The sequence below is a fragment of the Anguilla anguilla genome, chromosome 9 (genome assembly GCF_013347855.1).
Source record: "Anguilla anguilla isolate fAngAng1 chromosome 9, fAngAng1.pri, whole genome shotgun sequence".
Taxonomy (NCBI): Eukaryota; Metazoa; Chordata; class Actinopteri; order Anguilliformes; family Anguillidae; genus Anguilla; species Anguilla anguilla.
The window spans coordinates 32,245,181-32,262,080 of record NC_049209.1 but is presented as its reverse complement, the minus strand read 5'-3'; the positions used below and the strand labels follow the sequence as shown (position 1 = coordinate 32,262,080).

Below are 16,900 nucleotides of genomic sequence, written 5' to 3'. Positions count from 1 at the left end.
CTTCTGCAAGGCCACTGAGTGGCTCTAGCTGCTCCAGCGTATTCACCGTGGTGACGTCCCCCACGGTCTGATTGCAGCTGGATGGATCGGATTATTGGCTATGTTACCACAGGATGGCATGTGATTGGCTGCTGTATTCCGGGGGAGGGTAGGTTTGTCAGCAGGGTCCCGTTCTGCTAGCCGATTGGACGCCTGCCGCCCAGCTGGTAGAGCAGTGTGAAAAGAGCCAACTGGCAGCATGCAACTGAACACCCAAACTGAATTCACTTCACTTAGAGAAAAAAAACTGCAATACAAAATTATAGAGGGCTGCTGGGTCCCGTTAAAGCACTGAAGTACTGTTAGTGTGTGGATGGGCCTCATGGTTTTGGTTTAAAAACCAGACTGCCAGTTTTGTTTGACAGTCCTACATGTTAGAGAATATGAGGCCAAGACAGGTTGTATTCCAGTATGTCACTATACATAAGTGAACCACACCCCCCCCCTTCACCCAGCCAATCAGGGGCCAAGTCCACCTGCCCAACTGGTGGACTGCAGTAAAAAAGCATCAGTTAGACTTGAGACCATGCAGTGTTGAGCATCAAAAACTGGCAACAATTCTGAATTCTCCATTTTAATAAATGTGATAAAAGGCTTCAAAAAAACCAAACCAAGGCAACTTTAAAAGTGAAATTGCTTTAGCACAGCATTTATACAACTGCACTGACATCTCCCACATTACACAATCTCAAACGACTGGAAAAACAAAGAACCATCGCCAAACAATCCCAACAACACTCACCGAATTGCAGTATAAAAGGTATTATTGCTTTTTTTAAAAATGTTTATATCTTATTACAAAATAGTATTCCTTCAGGCAGTTGACCTCAAAGTGCCTGTAATTTTAATCCAATCAGCTGAGCGGAACAGTCGGTGCCTTAAGCTGAACAGCTGTGCTCCAACAGCGACTCACTGAACCGAGCCAGTCGGCAGAGAGCGGGGAGCGTTTCTGGGGTGACGGGGAGCACAGAAAGCTGTGTCTCCACCCATTATTCTCCCTTTCTGAATGTACGCCCGTACTGTCATTAGTAATGAGGTCTTCCTGATGGCTTATGGTCAGCCATCTTTCTCATCACTGACGGAAACCTGCCACAGATCTTTTAATCATTTATTGCAAGCAGGTCAATTTTAATAAAATAAAAACCTTTACTTCTTCCCCATTTATGTTCATTTTAGGTGAATCTGCACAATTTAGACTGGATAAAGTAGGATTTACACACACTCGTGCACATGTCACAACAAAGTGGAACACAGCAGATACAGTAGTAAGTGTGCATAGAATGTTCTCTAAAAAATTACTTAAAACTCCCAAGAAAAACAGATTTTTTTGACATACATGGTAAACTGTGCACAAGATTTGTTTTGCATAAGAGTGAAAAGGTTAACATGAAGACAGAACACAGGTATATACGACACACAAAGAATACATATATACATGAGGAAGTTGTGAAAGCACAGTGAAATCCCTTAAAGCAGACCCTTGTGACGTCTTGGTAAAGTCTCACACAATATGAAAGCAATCCCCATGGACTGTACTTGAACCTTGGGGGGGCCAAACTTTCCACCATAACTCCCACAGAAAAAATGCTCAGGATGTGTCTTGGGGCTCACTATCAAAAGCATCTGCCACCCAATTTTAAGCCAGCGTTAAAAAAATATACTTGATGGGACATCTTGACTGCTGATCCATGAAAGCAGTGAGTGAGTTCTGGACGATCTTCATCATCATCTTCTACAGTGAAGCCCAAATAAGGACACGGGGCAAGTCAGGGGAAGATTGCAGGGGTGGGTACAGTCTCTGACCCACGCCCCTCAAAGTGTCAGTAGTTGACCCTGCGCCGGAGGGGGCTGGGGCTGGTGAGGGGGGTCTGCTGACGGGGCCGCAGGGCTCGGGCGTAGGGCGTGTTGGGGGAGGAAGCGGTGTGCACCGGAGGGCCCTTCCTGGACGGGGTGCGCGCTGGGAACAGCGAGCGGAAGAAGGGGCGCTTTTCGGGGTGCAGGTTCTCGGCGTTGGGGCCCGCTCCCTCGCAGCCCCTCTTCCTGCAGGACCCCGGGGCGGGCGGGGCCGTCAGGGGCCGCAGCGGCTGCAGCTGCGCCAGGCTGTCCGTCTTCTTGCGGAGGTCCATCTTCACCAGGAGGAGGCTGTTCTGCAGCTCCACCAGCGCCTGGTCCTGATCACATGACCGGGGAGGGGCGGGGTTAGGGATGGAGTGAGGAGGAGTGCGAGGAGGAAGAGTGAACAGCGTTAGTGATGAAGAGCAGAGTGAACAGCGTTAGTGATGAAGAGTGAGGAGGAGGAGTGAACAGCATTAGTGATGAAGAGCGAACAGTGTTAGTGATGGAGAGCGAGGAGGAGAGCAGGAGTGAACAGGATTAACGAGGAAAATGGTATAATTGGGAGACGTAGTGATGGTGTGCGACAGAGGCAGGGGGTACACGATTAAACAGGTGCAGAACGTGCTCATTCTTTTGTCTTAAACAAAAAGACTGAGTATCAGGTAGCGGCAGGAGAGGGAGGGAGACGGAGAAAAGGAGAATGGGAAGAGGGAGGGAAACGGTCAAAGTGAAAAGGGACAAGGAGCAAACAGACTGTGGCACAGCGTAGCCTGTATGAGGCTGTGCCTGTAAGGAGCTGAAGTCCCGCCCCCAGCCCCGCCCCGGTACCTGTTTGGCCAGCGTGTCGTCGGCGGTGCCGAGCGCCTGCCGCAGCCTCTCCCCGCTGGTGTTGCGGCAGCAGGCCCTCTCCGCCGCCTGCAGGCCGGCGCCCACGCGCTGCAGGTCCGCACGCAGCTGTCGCAGGCCCTGTGTGGGGGGGCGGACACGCGCGCACGGTTACCCTCGGCCCGGCCAATCAGCATGCATTTCAGAGCTTCAATAATGCGGAGGAGATGTAAGAGTACATCTGTCCACTGGGACAATCTGAAATCTGGTCACAGTAAATGAATGGGCTGTAACACACAGACAGACGCACAGAAATGTACAGACGCACGCAGTACTGACCCTCTGTCCACTGGGACGCTCTGAAATATGGTCACAGTAAATGAATGGGCTGTAACACACAGACAGACGCACTGAAATGTACAGACGCACGCAGTACTGACCCTCTGTCCACTGGGACAATCTGAAATCTGGTCACAGTAAATGAATGGGCTGTAACACACAGACAGATGAGCTGAAATGTACAGACGCACGCAGTACTGACCCTCTGTCCACTGGGACAATCTGAAATACGGTCACAGTAAGTGAATGGGTTGTAACACACACAGACAGACGCACTGAAATGTACAGACGCACGCAGTACTGACCCTCTGGCCCTCCTCCAGCTTGCGGTCCACAGCAGCCGTTAGAGTGCCGGTGGGAGCGGGGAGGGAGAGCAGCCCCTGGTAACGCCTCAGCTCTGTGGGGGAGGGGTCGCATGGTTAAAAACACCAACACTGATCTCTGCACTGATTTTTTTAGAAGCAAAGCACCTCATGGACTTGGCTTGTAACTCACTCACGTTTAGCAGGCTCCAGATTCTCCACAAGAGGGAGCTATTGGCACTCAAGTAGCAGAAATGGGTGACAAGTATTTTCAAGTACATCACAGGCGTTTTTTTAGCAGACGCTCTTATCCAGAGCGACTAAGTATTTCTGGTGAGTCAGCTTGTGTCACATGTTGCCCTCCATGTAAACCACTCTGTTTTAGCACTTTAGCTAGGTTGTGGAGATGACCACAGGTAAAGCACCGGGGGTGCTACGAAAGAGTGATGCTTTGCATCGATGGCATCGTGTCCTTGTTCCATTCGAAACAGTTCAAAACACCAGCATATATACAGTATATACATAACCTAAAAGCCAAAAACGTTTTTTGAAGGTGGCATAAAAATGTTGCGCTAACGGCTAACCGACCACATGTACGCCAACTAGTGCAGTGTGAGGGGCTAGGGAGTGTGCGCAGTATAAAGGCAGAGTTTGGGGGGGGAACGCCTCACCCCACCGCGCCCCTCACCCCCTCGCGCCTCGCGCCCCTCACCCCCGTGCGCCTCACCTCCGCGCTCCTCACCCTGTGCCTCACCCCCGCGCCTCACCCCTGCGCTCCTCACCTTGCGTTTTCTCCTGCAGCTCGGCGCGGCACTGCTCCAGCTCCACCCGCAGCTTGTCCAGCTCCCCGGTCTGAAGGAGGGAGAGGGTGGAGGAGGAGGAGGAGGAGGAGGAGGAACAGGAGAAGGAGGTGGAGGCCAGTCGCCGGGAGCGACGGAGCCCCTCTGGGTTAGGAGGCGCCTCTGGAGCCGGGGTGACGGGAGGCGCGTCCACAGACTCCCTCCTCTCTTTCAGCTCCGCTGTCAGGCGAGCGATCTGTTCATCCCGCTCCTGAAAGAGAGAGAGAGAGAGAGGGGGCGGGGGGGGGTTTCCACCATGTCATCTTCCATCTTGCTTCCACTTTTCTTACCTCCATTTCCTGTCTCTCAGACCACTTCCTGTCAATAGGCTCTCACACAGTCCCAACTCACTGTCTAATCTCTGCTGAAGGCTGTCCCAATATCAAATGATTCCAATGTCTCAAAGTACTAGTTTGATATGTGTTGGTTAAACTCCCATAGCACTTCACTGCAGTGGCAGTAAGTGGCCCTTCCTGGCAGAATGGCTTGGTGTCAGAGACGGCGGGACCTGGCATTTCCGCGGGTAGTCCCTCTCACCTCCAGTTCCTGGCTGTAGTACCTCTTCAGGCTTTTCTGCAGGTTTTCGATTTTGTTCTCGTACCTCTCCTCCACCAGCGCCCTCTGTGTGTCCAGAGTCTCGCTGGTGTGCGGGAGAGAAGGGCCAGAGATTTAAAGGCTTCTACTTTTATAGGGCAATACGTCAGGTGGACTACATTGGGAGGCCTCAGCAGACACACGTTTAGATGCTATTGGCAGGGAACACCAATCAGTGACACATTTGTAAGCTTGGCCATTTGTTTCTAATATCAGCACCGATAATAGAGTATACATTCAATTTGCAAGCTAGTGACTCCATCAGAAAGAGAAAATTGTATACAAAAGTTTGTTCTAACGTCTTTGGGCCGTTTTTGGATTTTGCACAACTTTCAGAGATCAGGGGGATGGGCGACCACATTTAACCCTTTGAAGAGTAGGTTCTTTGGAATGTTTTTTCAAAATTCTAAATCACTGTTCTAGAACTCCATTGCTTTCAATCACCAGCAGTGATTGTTACATCAGCATTATAATGTTCAGATAAGAACATTCTAATCACATATGTGATCTCAGAAATGTGGGTTAAAAATGTGCCAGTACTCTATGCGATTGTGGGGTGCCTGGCCTCCCCCCTCTCTCCCGCCCTCACCTGAAATCGGTCTCCATGCGCGTGATGATCTCCATCATCTCGCTGCACACCTGCTCCCTCACGCTGGCCTCCAGCTCCTCCTGCTGCTGCCGCTGCCTCTGCACCTCCCCTTTCAGCACGTCGATGGCCCGCAGCAGCGCCTGGCGACCACCGGGGAAAACAACCAATCATTGCCCGGGAGTACTCCTCCCAGGGACAGAGCCCACCAATCAGAGTTCTGTGTTTATCGCTCAGTAACAGAATCAGGTTGTTGTACTTGTCCAGGAGCAAAGGGCAAACTGCTGTCCTTATATATTGAACTCAATATGGAACTAAACTTGAGAATGAAAACTAAAGTACATTCAAGCCAAACTGAGTATGGAAGTTTCTATGGATGTTTTTTTGTTTTTAAACTGGATTTCTAACATTTAAACAGTTAATGACCGCCACCTAGGGTCAGGATTTAATACTGCAGGTTCACAATGGGGATTGTGCAGCGACAGACTGACCTCTGAGTCGAACATGGTGATGTCTCCCTCTTCCTCATCGCTGTCCTCCTCCTCCTCCTCGATCAGCGTGCTCTCGTTGGGCTTCTGCTGGTTCTCGCGCAGCAGGGACCGGATGTAGGCCACCCGCGTCTTGGTGGACGGACCGTGTACCAGCTGTGACCGGATGAGACAAAAATCATAAAACGCATAATAGCTGGCTCTGGCAGTAGCTGCCTTGTAATCACTGTGCGCCCCCCAGTGGCGTGGAGTGACATAAAACTAAGAACATGGAGTTTGTATTGAGTATACAGAGAAAGGCATTCTCCAACATGTCCGCAGGTGGTTCTTTATTGAAACGTTTGTACATCGTTTGGAGTATACTGCCTGCTTTATTCTGCCAGGGCACTGGGGCTTATACTCCTGTTTAAAAACTATACTGTGGTGCTCCCACACACTTCCATCACAGTGCACGAGAAAAAAAAAACCCCTAATAACCGAATATAGAGATTTCAGCCACACTAAGATAAAAGGATCACACTGGGTCAACAGCCTTTTAAGAGCAGCTTGAACGCTCCCAGGGGTCCAGGATGAACCGGTGATGGGCGGAGCAGGGAGGAGAGGCGGAGACGGGAGAACCACCGGGAGGAGGGCGGCGAGCGCCCGGGCCGTACCTGCGTGGCGATGGCGGAGAACTTGAGCGCCTGCAGGGTCTCGTCGTAGGTGGAGGCGCAGGGGTTGATGTTGACCACCATGCAGGAGCGGCCACGCCCGCTGAAGAAGCCCTGCAGCACGCGCGTCAGCTTGCTGTCCCTGAACGGCACCACCTGGGGGGGCCGAGACCTGCCGAGAGACGGATCGCTGAGTGTGTGTGTGTGTGTGTGTGTGTGTGTGCGCGCGCGCATGTGTTGCTCTGGTTATCTCTGTGTGTTAGTACATATGTAGCGTATAGTGGTATAGTGCATACCGGTTTCTCTGATTGTCTGAAAGTATGCAGCATTTAACGGTATAGCGCATACCTGTTGCTCTGGTTGTCTCGGTGTGTAAGTATGTGTAGTGTACAGTGCGTACCTGTTGCTCTGGTTCTCTGTGTGAAAGTACAAATGTAGCATGTAGCATATAGCGCGTACCTGTTGCTCTGGTTCTCTGTGTGAAAGTATAAATGTAGCATGTAGCGTATAGTGCGTACCTGTTGCTCTGGTTCTCTGTGTGAAAGTATAAATGTAGCATGTAGCGTATAGTGCGTACCTGTTGCTCTGGTTCTCTGTGTGAAAGTATAAATGTAGCATGTAGCGTATAGTGCGTACCTGTTGCTCTGGTTCTCTGTGTGAAAGTATAAATGTAGCATGTAGCGTATAGTGCGTACCTGTTGCTCTGGTTCTCTGTGTGAAAGTATAAATGTAGCATGTAGCGTATAGTGCGTACCTGTTGCTCTGGTTGTTCCTCAGCGCAGTAATGCAGCGCCCCAGCGTGTGCAGGGAGGTGTTGATGTTGTTGGCCTCCTTCATGCGCTCTCCGCTGCGCTGTTCCTTACAGCGCTCCGACCCCGCGAGGTCACACACCGACAACCTGCACGCGGACAGACGGACAGCTTACAGCCGCGAACGGAGAGAGGACGCGCGTGTGTGTGCGTGCGTGCGTGCGACTCACTCGCTGATACGGGTGCCCTTTCCACAGTCATTCTCAGGGTGGATGTGCAGGATCCTCATGGAGAAGATGCTGTGACTAAAGACAGAGAGGATCGACTTAGAAACCATTCACAAGAATCAGTTCATTAACCCTCTAAGGTGTGAGAACACAAACATGTGATTAGAATCTTCTCAACGGAACATTCTAATGCTGGTGTAGCAATCATTATGGGTAACTGAAAAAATGGAATTCTAGAACAGAAAAAAAAGAAAGAAAAAAAACATTCACTCTGAGAAAAGAAAAAAAACATTCCAAAAGTGCAGGGTTGTGGTTAAGGTGAGTGTGTGTGTGTACACCTGCGGCTGGAGTTGTGGTTCAGGTGAGTGTGTGTGTGTGTGTGTATACCTGCGGCTGGAGTTGTGGTTCAGGTGAGTGTGTGTGTGTACACCTGCGGCTGGAGTTGTGGTTCAGGTGATCGTGTGTGTGTGTATACCTGCGGCTGGAGTTGTGGTTCAGGTGAGTGTGTGTATGTACCTGCGGCTGGAGTTGTGGTTCAGGTGAGTGTGTGTGTGTGTATACCTGCGGCTGGAGTTGTGGTTCAGGTGAGTGTGTGTATATACCTGCGGCTGGAGTTGTGGTTCAGGTGAGTGTGTGTGTATATACCTGCGGCTGGAGTTGTGGTTCAGGTGAGTGTGTGTGTGTGTGTATACCTGCGGCTGGAGTTGTGGTTCAGGTGAGTGTGTGTGTGTATACCTGCGGCTGGAGTTGTGGTTCAGGTGAGTGTGTGTATATACCTGCGGCTGGAGTTGTGGTTCAGGTGAGTGTGTGTGTGTATACCTGCGGCTGGAGTTGTGGTTCAGGTGAGTGTGTGTATATACCTGTGGCTGGAGTTGTGGTTCAGGTGAGTGTGTGTATATACCTGCGGCTGGAGTTGTGGTTCAGGTGAGTGTGTGTGTGTGTATACCTGCGGCTGGAGTTGTGGTTCAGGTGAGTGTGTGTGTGTATACCTGCGGCTGGAGTTGTGGTTCAGGTGAGTGTGTGTGTGTGTATACCTGCGGCTGGAGTTGTGGTTCAGGTGAGTGTGTGTGTGTATACCTGCGGCTGGAGTTGTGGTTCAGGTGAGTGTGTGTGTGTATACCTGCGGCTGGAGTTGTGGTTCAGGTGAGTGTGTGTGTGTATACCTGCGGCTGGAGTTGTGGTTCAGGTGAGTGTGTGTATATACCTGTGGCTGGAGTTGTGGTTCAGGTGAGTGTGTGTGTGTGTACCTGTGGCTGGAGTTGTGGTTCAGGTGAGTGTGTGTATATACCTGCGGCTGGAGTTGTGGTTCAGGTGAGTGTGTGTATATACCTGCGGCTGGAGTTGTGGTTCAGGTGAGTGTGTGTATACCTGCGGCTGGAGTTGTGGTTCAGGTGAGTGTGTGTATGTACCTGCGGCTGGAGTTGTGGTTCAGGTGAGTGTGTGTGTGTGTATACCTGCGGCTGGAGTTGTGGTTCAGGTGAGTGTGTGTATATACCTGCGGCTGGAGTTGTGGTTCAGGTGAGTGTGTGTGTGTATACCTGCGGCTGGAGTTGTGGTTCAGGTGAGTGTGTGTATGTACCTGCGGCTGGAGTTGTGGTTCAGGTGAGTGTGTGTATATACCTGTGGCTGGAGTTGTGGTTCAGGTGAGTGTGTGTATATACCTGCGGCTGGAGTTGTGGTTCAGGTGAGTGTGTGTGTGTGTATACCTGCGGCTGGAGTTGTGGTTCAGGTGAGTGTGTGTGTGTATACCTGCGGCTGGAGTTGTGGTTCAGGTGAGTGTGTGTGTATACCTGCGGCTGGAGTTGTGGTTCAGGTGAGTGTGTGTGTGTGTATACCTGCGGCTGGAGTTGTGGTTCAGGTGAGTGTGTGTGTGTATACCTGCGGCTGGAGTTGTGGTTCAGGTGAGTGTGTGTGTGTATACCTGCGGCTGGAGTTGTGGTTCAGGTGAGTGTGTGTGTGTATACCTGCGGCTGGAGTTGTGGTTCAGGTGAGTGTGTGTATATACCTGTGGCTGGAGTTGTGGTTCAGGTGAGTGTGTGTGTGTGTACCTGTGGCTGGAGTTGTGGTTCAGGTGAGTGTGTGTATATACCTGCGGCTGGAGTTGTGGTTCAGGTGAGTGTGTGTATATACCTGCGGCTGGAGTTGTGGTTCAGGTGAGTGTGTGTATACCTGCGGCTGGAGTTGTGGTTCAGGTGAGTGCAGGCGAAGCTTTGGTTGCGGCGGCCGATCTTCAGAATCCTCCAGGCCTCCTCGGCACTCTGTACCTGCACCCAGGTGAGATCTGCGAGAAAGAGATGGAGATTTACACAAATGCTCCCCATCAAACGCACTGCGTGGGAACTGCCGTGCATGTGGGACTGCAAACGCACGCCGTACCTTTAATGTAGGGGTTTCCATGGCGATCGTCAGACAGGCGCAGCGTGGCCCTCTTGCGGGGCTGCAGTGAGGGCGGGGCCTCCAACAGGTCGTACAGGAACTCGTTGTATATCTCGAAGAAGGACACCCACACAGAAAAGCGCACCCCGTCCTCTAGCCCCTCCCCCCCGCTGTGGTACAGGCCGTCCGCCTCCAGGCACACGCTGTCCGAATCTGCAGAGGGGTGAGAGACGCGAGAGACGATGACATCACCCATCCTGTCCGTTACCGATTGGACGGTATGACAGGAAGGGGTGGGCGGGGTCAAAGGGCGCAGCTGCTCACCCTCCATCTGACTGGCGGTGTAGCTGGTCGCAGACAGACCCCCGATCCCGCTGTCACAGCTGACGCTGACGCTGCCTTGTGGCCGGGAATTCTGGGACGATGAGCTCGCCTCCTGAGAAAAACACAAAGAAAGCAATCGTGTGTACATTCCAGAGCTCACTCTCTCCCTGTAAGGCCTTTGCCTTACATTATTGAGTACCTTTTGCCTGATACTGGCATCCTGACTATTTTATTCTTCCAAATTTCCATTTTCTTGTAATTGACCTTTATCTTCAAACTGCAGTTCTTTCTTTCCTTCTAGAAAATCCAGGCATGCCAACACAAATAGTTTTGTAAATGAAAACCATTTTCCACACACTCAACAGGTACACTTTTGTTGCTGATGGTCTGCCATTTTAACTCCTTTTCTTCTGTAATGGAGCCAGGAGCTTTAGCTATCAACAAACAAGGACTCAAGGCAGGATTTCATTTTTCTTGCCTTTGGTGAAAAATTTCTAATACGAACATAACACGAATGGAGTTCCTGTATCACTTTGCCAACACAGAAGACCAAGTGTTCCCACCCGACCACATGCCAGCTGGATTTTAGCCAACATCTATCCATACACAGGACTTCATTTCACAGACATCTGTCTATACACAGGTCTTTGGTAAACTGACATCTGTCTATATGCAGGCCTTTATTTAGCCAACATCTATTTATATACAGGCCTTTAATTGACCTCTATCCATACACAAGCCTTTATTTAACTGACATCTATATCCATGCAGACCTTTATTACATTCTGCGACTGCTAGGCTTCAAAAAGGCCCGGATCTGCAGCCCCGGGTCGCTGATGTAGTTATGAGACTACCTCCTTCAGCAGCAAGTCTCTGCGGATCTCCTCCATCCGGACCTCGCTGCTGTTCAGCCAGCGGACCTCCTGGCACAGGACCGGCTTCAGGTCCACAGCGCTGTACAGACGCCCCTGCAGCTTCCGAAAGACCGAGACCAGCGCCCGGGGGAGGAGCCCAGCCTCTCGGCCCATGCCTGAGGAGGGAGAAAGAGGGTTCACTCTGTGCTCTGAGGGCTGTCAGAAGGTTGGGGGGTGTGAGAGGTTAGCTCTGTTTCTAGAGGGCCCGTGTGCCTGCGAAGGTTTCCACTCCAACCAATGGACTCAGCTCCTGAATTAAGCCACACACAACGTTGGGCCTTATGTCCCCATCTCTCAAGACTCCAGGTAAAATGACAAGGCTTTAGACCATGGATCTCAAACTTAAATCCTGGATGGGCACCGTATCTGCTGATTTTTGGTGTGTTCCTGCATTTCAGTGCTTAATTTAAGTCACTGATTGGCTAGAGTCTGCACACCTTGTTTCCAAGGCCTACATTGGCTGCTGTTGACAGGAAATCACAAAAACCAGCAGAGACTGCGGTCCTCCAGGACTGAATTTTGATACAAATAACAAATAGCCGTTTAACTTCTAGTGGTTTATATTCTATGCATTTTACTGGAACCCTGCATTGGCAAGTACATGCAGCCAATTAATTTAGCAATTAAAAACTTGAGCCTGGAGCACTGGCCGACCAGAGCACAATATGGTCATTTCGCCAGGAACAGACTTTGACTCTGCCGATGTATAGCCCCTCTACGCTGAATAAAATGCTGCCGTGGAATCGGCGAGCGGCGTGTGGCTGGCTCACCCTGGATGGTGTAGGTTTTGCCGGAGTTGGTGACGCCGTACGTGTAAAGCAGCCGGTTCTCCCCGCGTAGCACGTCCCGCACCATGTCCTTCATGGTGCGCTCATAAAACTCCTGCTGGCTCGTCTCTGGACCACAGATCTGCACACAAGCGTTTTCAATTCACCTTCTGCATGTATAGGTGTGTGTTCTAGTGCACCACTCACCTACAATACATGTTTCTATATTGCCATCCCAACTACACGAGGAATGCACATATAACTACTAGTAGTATTCTTTTATCGTTATGAAGGCGACTGTTGACATACTTGCCCAGTTTGTGTGACCGTGTATTACCTACACGAAAGCACACATTACATGTCATTGCGTGTGTTTGCGTACATGTCATTGTGTGGATTTTCAGATTACCTGTGAGGTACAGGTTACCCGTGTGGCAGTGCGCTCGCTGTACCTGTGTGAAGGTACATTACCGGTGACATGGAGTCCTCCGGAAAGGTGCGCTGTACCTGGGAGAAGGTGAACCTGTGCACGTTGGGGGCGACTCCTCTCTCAGCGCTCTTCATGTTGTAGGAGTTCTTCGGTGCTTTCAGCATCAGGGTTTCCTTGTCCTGCATGAAAACGCACCCCTGGGAGAAGAACAGTGATCGTGAGTCGATTGCCCTTTTCTGGACTACAGCAGATTCGTCTACAATCCCAGGCCACACACCAGCTTTGGCATTTTCAAACAAGTAGGAATCAAATGACAACCATTGCACACCAATTTATAGGACTAAAAACACCAAGATATGTACTTTCTGTGAATGGACTGGTTCCTGAAATACCTATGTTTTGTTTCATAAGCAAGATTTGTTCATTTGTTCATTGTGGGAATAGCCCAAAAAAGACCCACATTGCAGGGAATTGGATTTTGATGATTTTTTTTTTGGCAGAGTTTGTAATTCAGGTTGGGGGGGAGGGGTGATTTTAAAACCAGCCTAGCAGCCCTGTAACTCACCTGCTGTTCTCCTCTCTCCTTTTCTACCTCGGTCAGCGGACGGATGCGCAGGTACACCTTCACCTTCTCCGAGCCCGCGTCTTCCTCAGTGCTGCCACGCCTGTCAGCCCCAGACTTTGTCTGCCTCGTCATATTCAGAAAAAAAAGGGTGGGGTGAAATCACAAAGAACAGGCCGAGAAATCGGGCTGGCAGCCAGAAGGGTGATGGTTTGATCCCCTGGATCGGCACTACAGTTGTTCCCTCTTGCAAGCTACTCCGCTTAATGTACAAATCCAGAGCGTCAAAGCAACCTATTCCAGTTCCCCTGTATGATCCTCTGGCAGATGAACAAACAGGACAAAAGGCTTTCCAAGATCTCTATTAAAGATGAACGTTCATTTACATATAATTTTCCTGCCTCATAAAATGGTTTTTGACTAAACACTGGAAGCTGTAAGGAACTGCCAAGAGATTTTAAAGAACAACCTCAGCTCTATCTTCCTCGCCCAAAGACTTCAGTTCATTTCGAGAATAAGGTCTTGTGATAGACTGAGAAAATGAGTGACTTTCAACTTAACAGCTTAAGAGATCGGAGGCACACAAAATAATAAATGCAAACTAAAATGATTGTTAGTGGCTGTGTTAGAATCTTCAGAAACCCACTCCACTGACGTGCTGAGTGGTGAGCCCTTTTTGTCTGAAATGAAGCCACCTATGGCAAAAGAACCACATTCATACAATGCATGTTGCATGTATTATCGCATGTTAGTCCTGCAATACGGGTCTAATGCATGTTGTCACGATAGCCTAGCAAGTCACATCTGCAGTTTATGTCAAGAAAATAACTACGCAATAATCAAAGGTCTGAAAATCTGAGAATTGTAGAAAACGCTATTTAAAGGGACAAGGATTGATGTAAGAGTTTTCGGTTAGTTACAGGCAAAGTAAACACTTCACAAGAATAAAGCGTCTTATTATTAGGACCGTGGCTCGCGGCCATGGGGTCAATCAGGGCGAGGAAGCGTTTACACACAGAAATGCCAACAAAGCCTCAAGCTAGATGGGGAAAGAACATAATTTCACGAGAAAGAACAGATGAGTGATTTAACATTGAGACTCAGGGACATAGGCAGATGGGTAGAAAGGGTGGGTGTATTGATACTTTCATGCAAATCGAGAATCAGGAAGTTTGATGAATTTGCTAGTTACCATTAATAGTGCTCAGGCTTAGAAAAAAGCAAGCATGTATTCCATCAAAGACTCGCTGACATGAGCCAATCATTATGTTCAGAATGGTAAATGGACTGCATTTATATAGCGCTTTTATCCAAAGCGCTTTGCAGTTGATGCCTCTCATTCGCCGGAGCAGTTAGGGATTAGGTGTCTTGCTCAAGGAAACTAAGGACACTTCGACACGCCCAGGGCGGGGTTTGAACTGGCAACCTTCCGACTGGCAGACAATCGGTCTTACCTCCTGAGCCATGTCGCATGAATTAACCAACTCCTACACAGCAGTGACTGTCCATAAACTGAACTAATTATAGGGCCACCCCGAAGCCTCGCTCAATTATGACCGTCTTCCCGGTTAATCTCACCTCTCTTTGAGGTGTCTGGGGCTCCAGGCTTTGGGAGATGAGAGAAACCTCTGGCATGGTTGCCCCAAGGAAGCGCGTTCCCATCAGGCCCCCGACGTCCGCCGCCGTAGACTCAAACACCGCGGCTCCACCCTCTTCCTCGTCCGATAGCAAACCGCACGGAGACGCCAAGCACACAGCCATGGCGATAACCTATGGAAGCAGGAGCGGTTAGAAAAGCCACCTGTGATTAGGAAAAGACCGCTTGTGGGGAAGAGACGAGACTAGACCTGTCACCAGAAGAGGACTTCCACGCTTGGTTGCTTCATCTTAAAATCTCTGGTTGACCAATGCTCTGTTGCACATATTGCCATGTCTGATTAAAATGAATATACAGCTTTAAAGATGCTAAGTAAGATGCCAAGAAAAATTTCTGGAGTGACAGTGTAGACGAGGACTAACACCACCACTTCCATCTTGGAAAAGCGTAGCAGCACAGCCATCCCGTCAACTCGGTGAAAATTTTAGGTGCACTTGTGAATGCATAACCATAACCTCTGGGTGGGTGTAAAATTAGAAATCCTGAGTTATCGACAAATATCACGTGCATTTTAGCTCAGGGGGACATATTCGTACTCTGACAAGGATAAAATATGTTGGCTGCCTAATCTATGTCCACTACAAACATGAAGGCAACCACAAAAACGAACAGCTAGCTGCACCCTAGAGATTCGCCCATCTTTTACTTTTATTCACACGTTTGACTTGCTAGGTTAGTTCTTATGATATCCAAACTGGCCAACACATACAATATGCCCGAAATCTTATTTTAGTTTTCCTCTGAAGTTCAGAAAAGCGAACATTACACCTGGACAGTGCCAACGCAAACGACAGTTAGCCAAAGCTAGCAGCCCAGCTATTCAAATTGGTTGGAAGTCATTCAAAACAAACGGCTAGCTAGATGGACGATTGCTAAACTACTGTCTAACATATAATATTCCTCAATTGGTCGATCAAAAGTCTACATTGCGCTTAAGTTTACCTTGGATGTGAAAGGAAACAGACTTTGACAGTATAAACTTTTTGAAATCCAGCATTATTCGTAAAAAGTTAACATTATGCTTTAATTTTATAACATGCACGTTTTGATCAAAAGCGACTGAAGGAGCATGCAGTCAGAAAATCTTCCTCACAGCCTGCTCTATTTATAAGCTTTTGTGGTACTTTGAAAGACAATTCGGAGAATGAATGTAACGTAAATCCACTGCCAATAAAACACATTTAGCTAGCTCTAATTAGGGAGTCCGTTGTAACTTGGTAATGATAGCATACCAGATAAAGCAAGTGGTCAAAGTTTCAGTGCCAAGAATGTTCCCTATCGCTAGATAGTCAGCTAATAAATCGTATTGGCTATGTAGCTAGTGTTTAACGTTAGTTAGTGTAGAATGGAATTAACGTTAACTAAAATACAATACTCAGTGGCTAGTTTGCCTGCTCATGTCTGAAATTCATAATGCATCTAGCAAGCAAGCCACATCACATGGTAGCTAACTTGTCAAATAATTATAGCAAGTAATGCTATTGAATAGACTAACATTTAAACGTATTACAGCGTAGCGAATGTTAGCAAGAATGGTAACGTTAACTTGCTAATGAACTAGACTATGTATGCTTTTCCATAAAATTTAGCTAGCTTTTACTTTTGCTGGTTAATTACCGAGCGATTTAACCCGTGTCCTTACTCACTTCACACTTTGCGAAAACAGTCGAGGGTTGTAGATCACAAGGTAATCCTTCAAGTTTCTTTTGGTTGTAAAAGTACTAATTTGAATTAAAATGAAACACTAAACTCTTGGCTATGAGTAAATTAAAATTTTAAATCCTGCGTTCTGCCTTTAACCTGTAATCCCTTCTGACAAAGTCCTACTACCGTCTGAGATGTACCGCTGTTTGAACCAACCAATTCAAACGTCGCGCCCGTACCGCACGACCAATCAACACATAAGGTGTATGCAACTCTTGACCAATAGCGACAACGGATGTAATGTTCAATACAACCAGTAAGAGCGTAGAATCCCTAACCATAGAGCAACTCGGCATGTTGATGCAGGTTGCTGGCCAGGGTTCACCCCTATTTTTTTTTTACAGTGTCTGGTTCACCCTTCACGATACAGTTCTGTGAAGACTGAAGTGTACAATAAATGAAATGGAGAAATTTAGAGGAGCGTAAAACATCCGAGTATCAGGAATACAACACAGAAATGTTACAAAGAAAGTACAGAAGGTCCACTTATAATCAATAAGTGCATAAAGCTAACCAAACAAACCAAAACAATTGCAGTGTAAACAAGACTAAATGCCACTTTTACTGCTAACCTATCTTTATAGAGTTATATCTAACACTATCCCAAAAGGTTAGGATCTCAAGGTACAATATGAAAGTTTTTTTTTTTTTTTAAGAACACGGGTTCATAATTTCCGTCACATCCCGACAAA

The 16,900-nt window shown here is 48.6% G+C and overlaps 1 protein-coding gene across 3 annotated transcripts; it reads right to left on the bottom strand.

Annotated features, from left to right (window-relative positions):
* Positions 1-819: 819 nt before the first annotated feature.
* Positions 820-16,351, bottom strand: kif20a (kinesin family member 20A). 3 transcript variants are annotated; one of them, XM_035434500.1, is made up of 19 exons: positions 16,151-16,351; positions 14,426-14,617; positions 12,851-12,970; positions 12,363-12,482; positions 11,859-11,997; positions 11,029-11,204; positions 10,175-10,286; positions 9,851-10,063; positions 9,644-9,755; positions 7,478-7,552; positions 7,253-7,396; positions 6,502-6,670; positions 5,852-6,004; positions 5,364-5,503; positions 4,718-4,820; positions 4,124-4,391; positions 3,345-3,436; positions 2,704-2,841; positions 820-2,210 (listed from the first exon to the last, which is right to left on the bottom strand). In XM_035434500.1, exons 2-19 carry the CDS (start codon positions 14,606-14,608, stop codon positions 1,860-1,862), a joined length of 2,808 nt encoding a protein of 935 aa, XP_035290391.1. In that variant the 5' UTR covers positions 14,609-14,617; positions 16,151-16,351; the 3' UTR covers positions 820-1,859. The 3 variants fall into 3 exon arrangements, with proteins under 3 accessions (XP_035290391.1, XP_035290392.1, XP_035290393.1); XM_035434501.1 differs by having other exon boundaries at positions 2,070-2,526; positions 16,151-16,350; XM_035434502.1 differs by lacking the exon at positions 820-2,210 and adding an exon at positions 3,141-3,189 and having other exon boundaries at positions 2,710-2,841; positions 16,151-16,350.
* Positions 16,352-16,900: the final 549 nt, after the last annotated feature.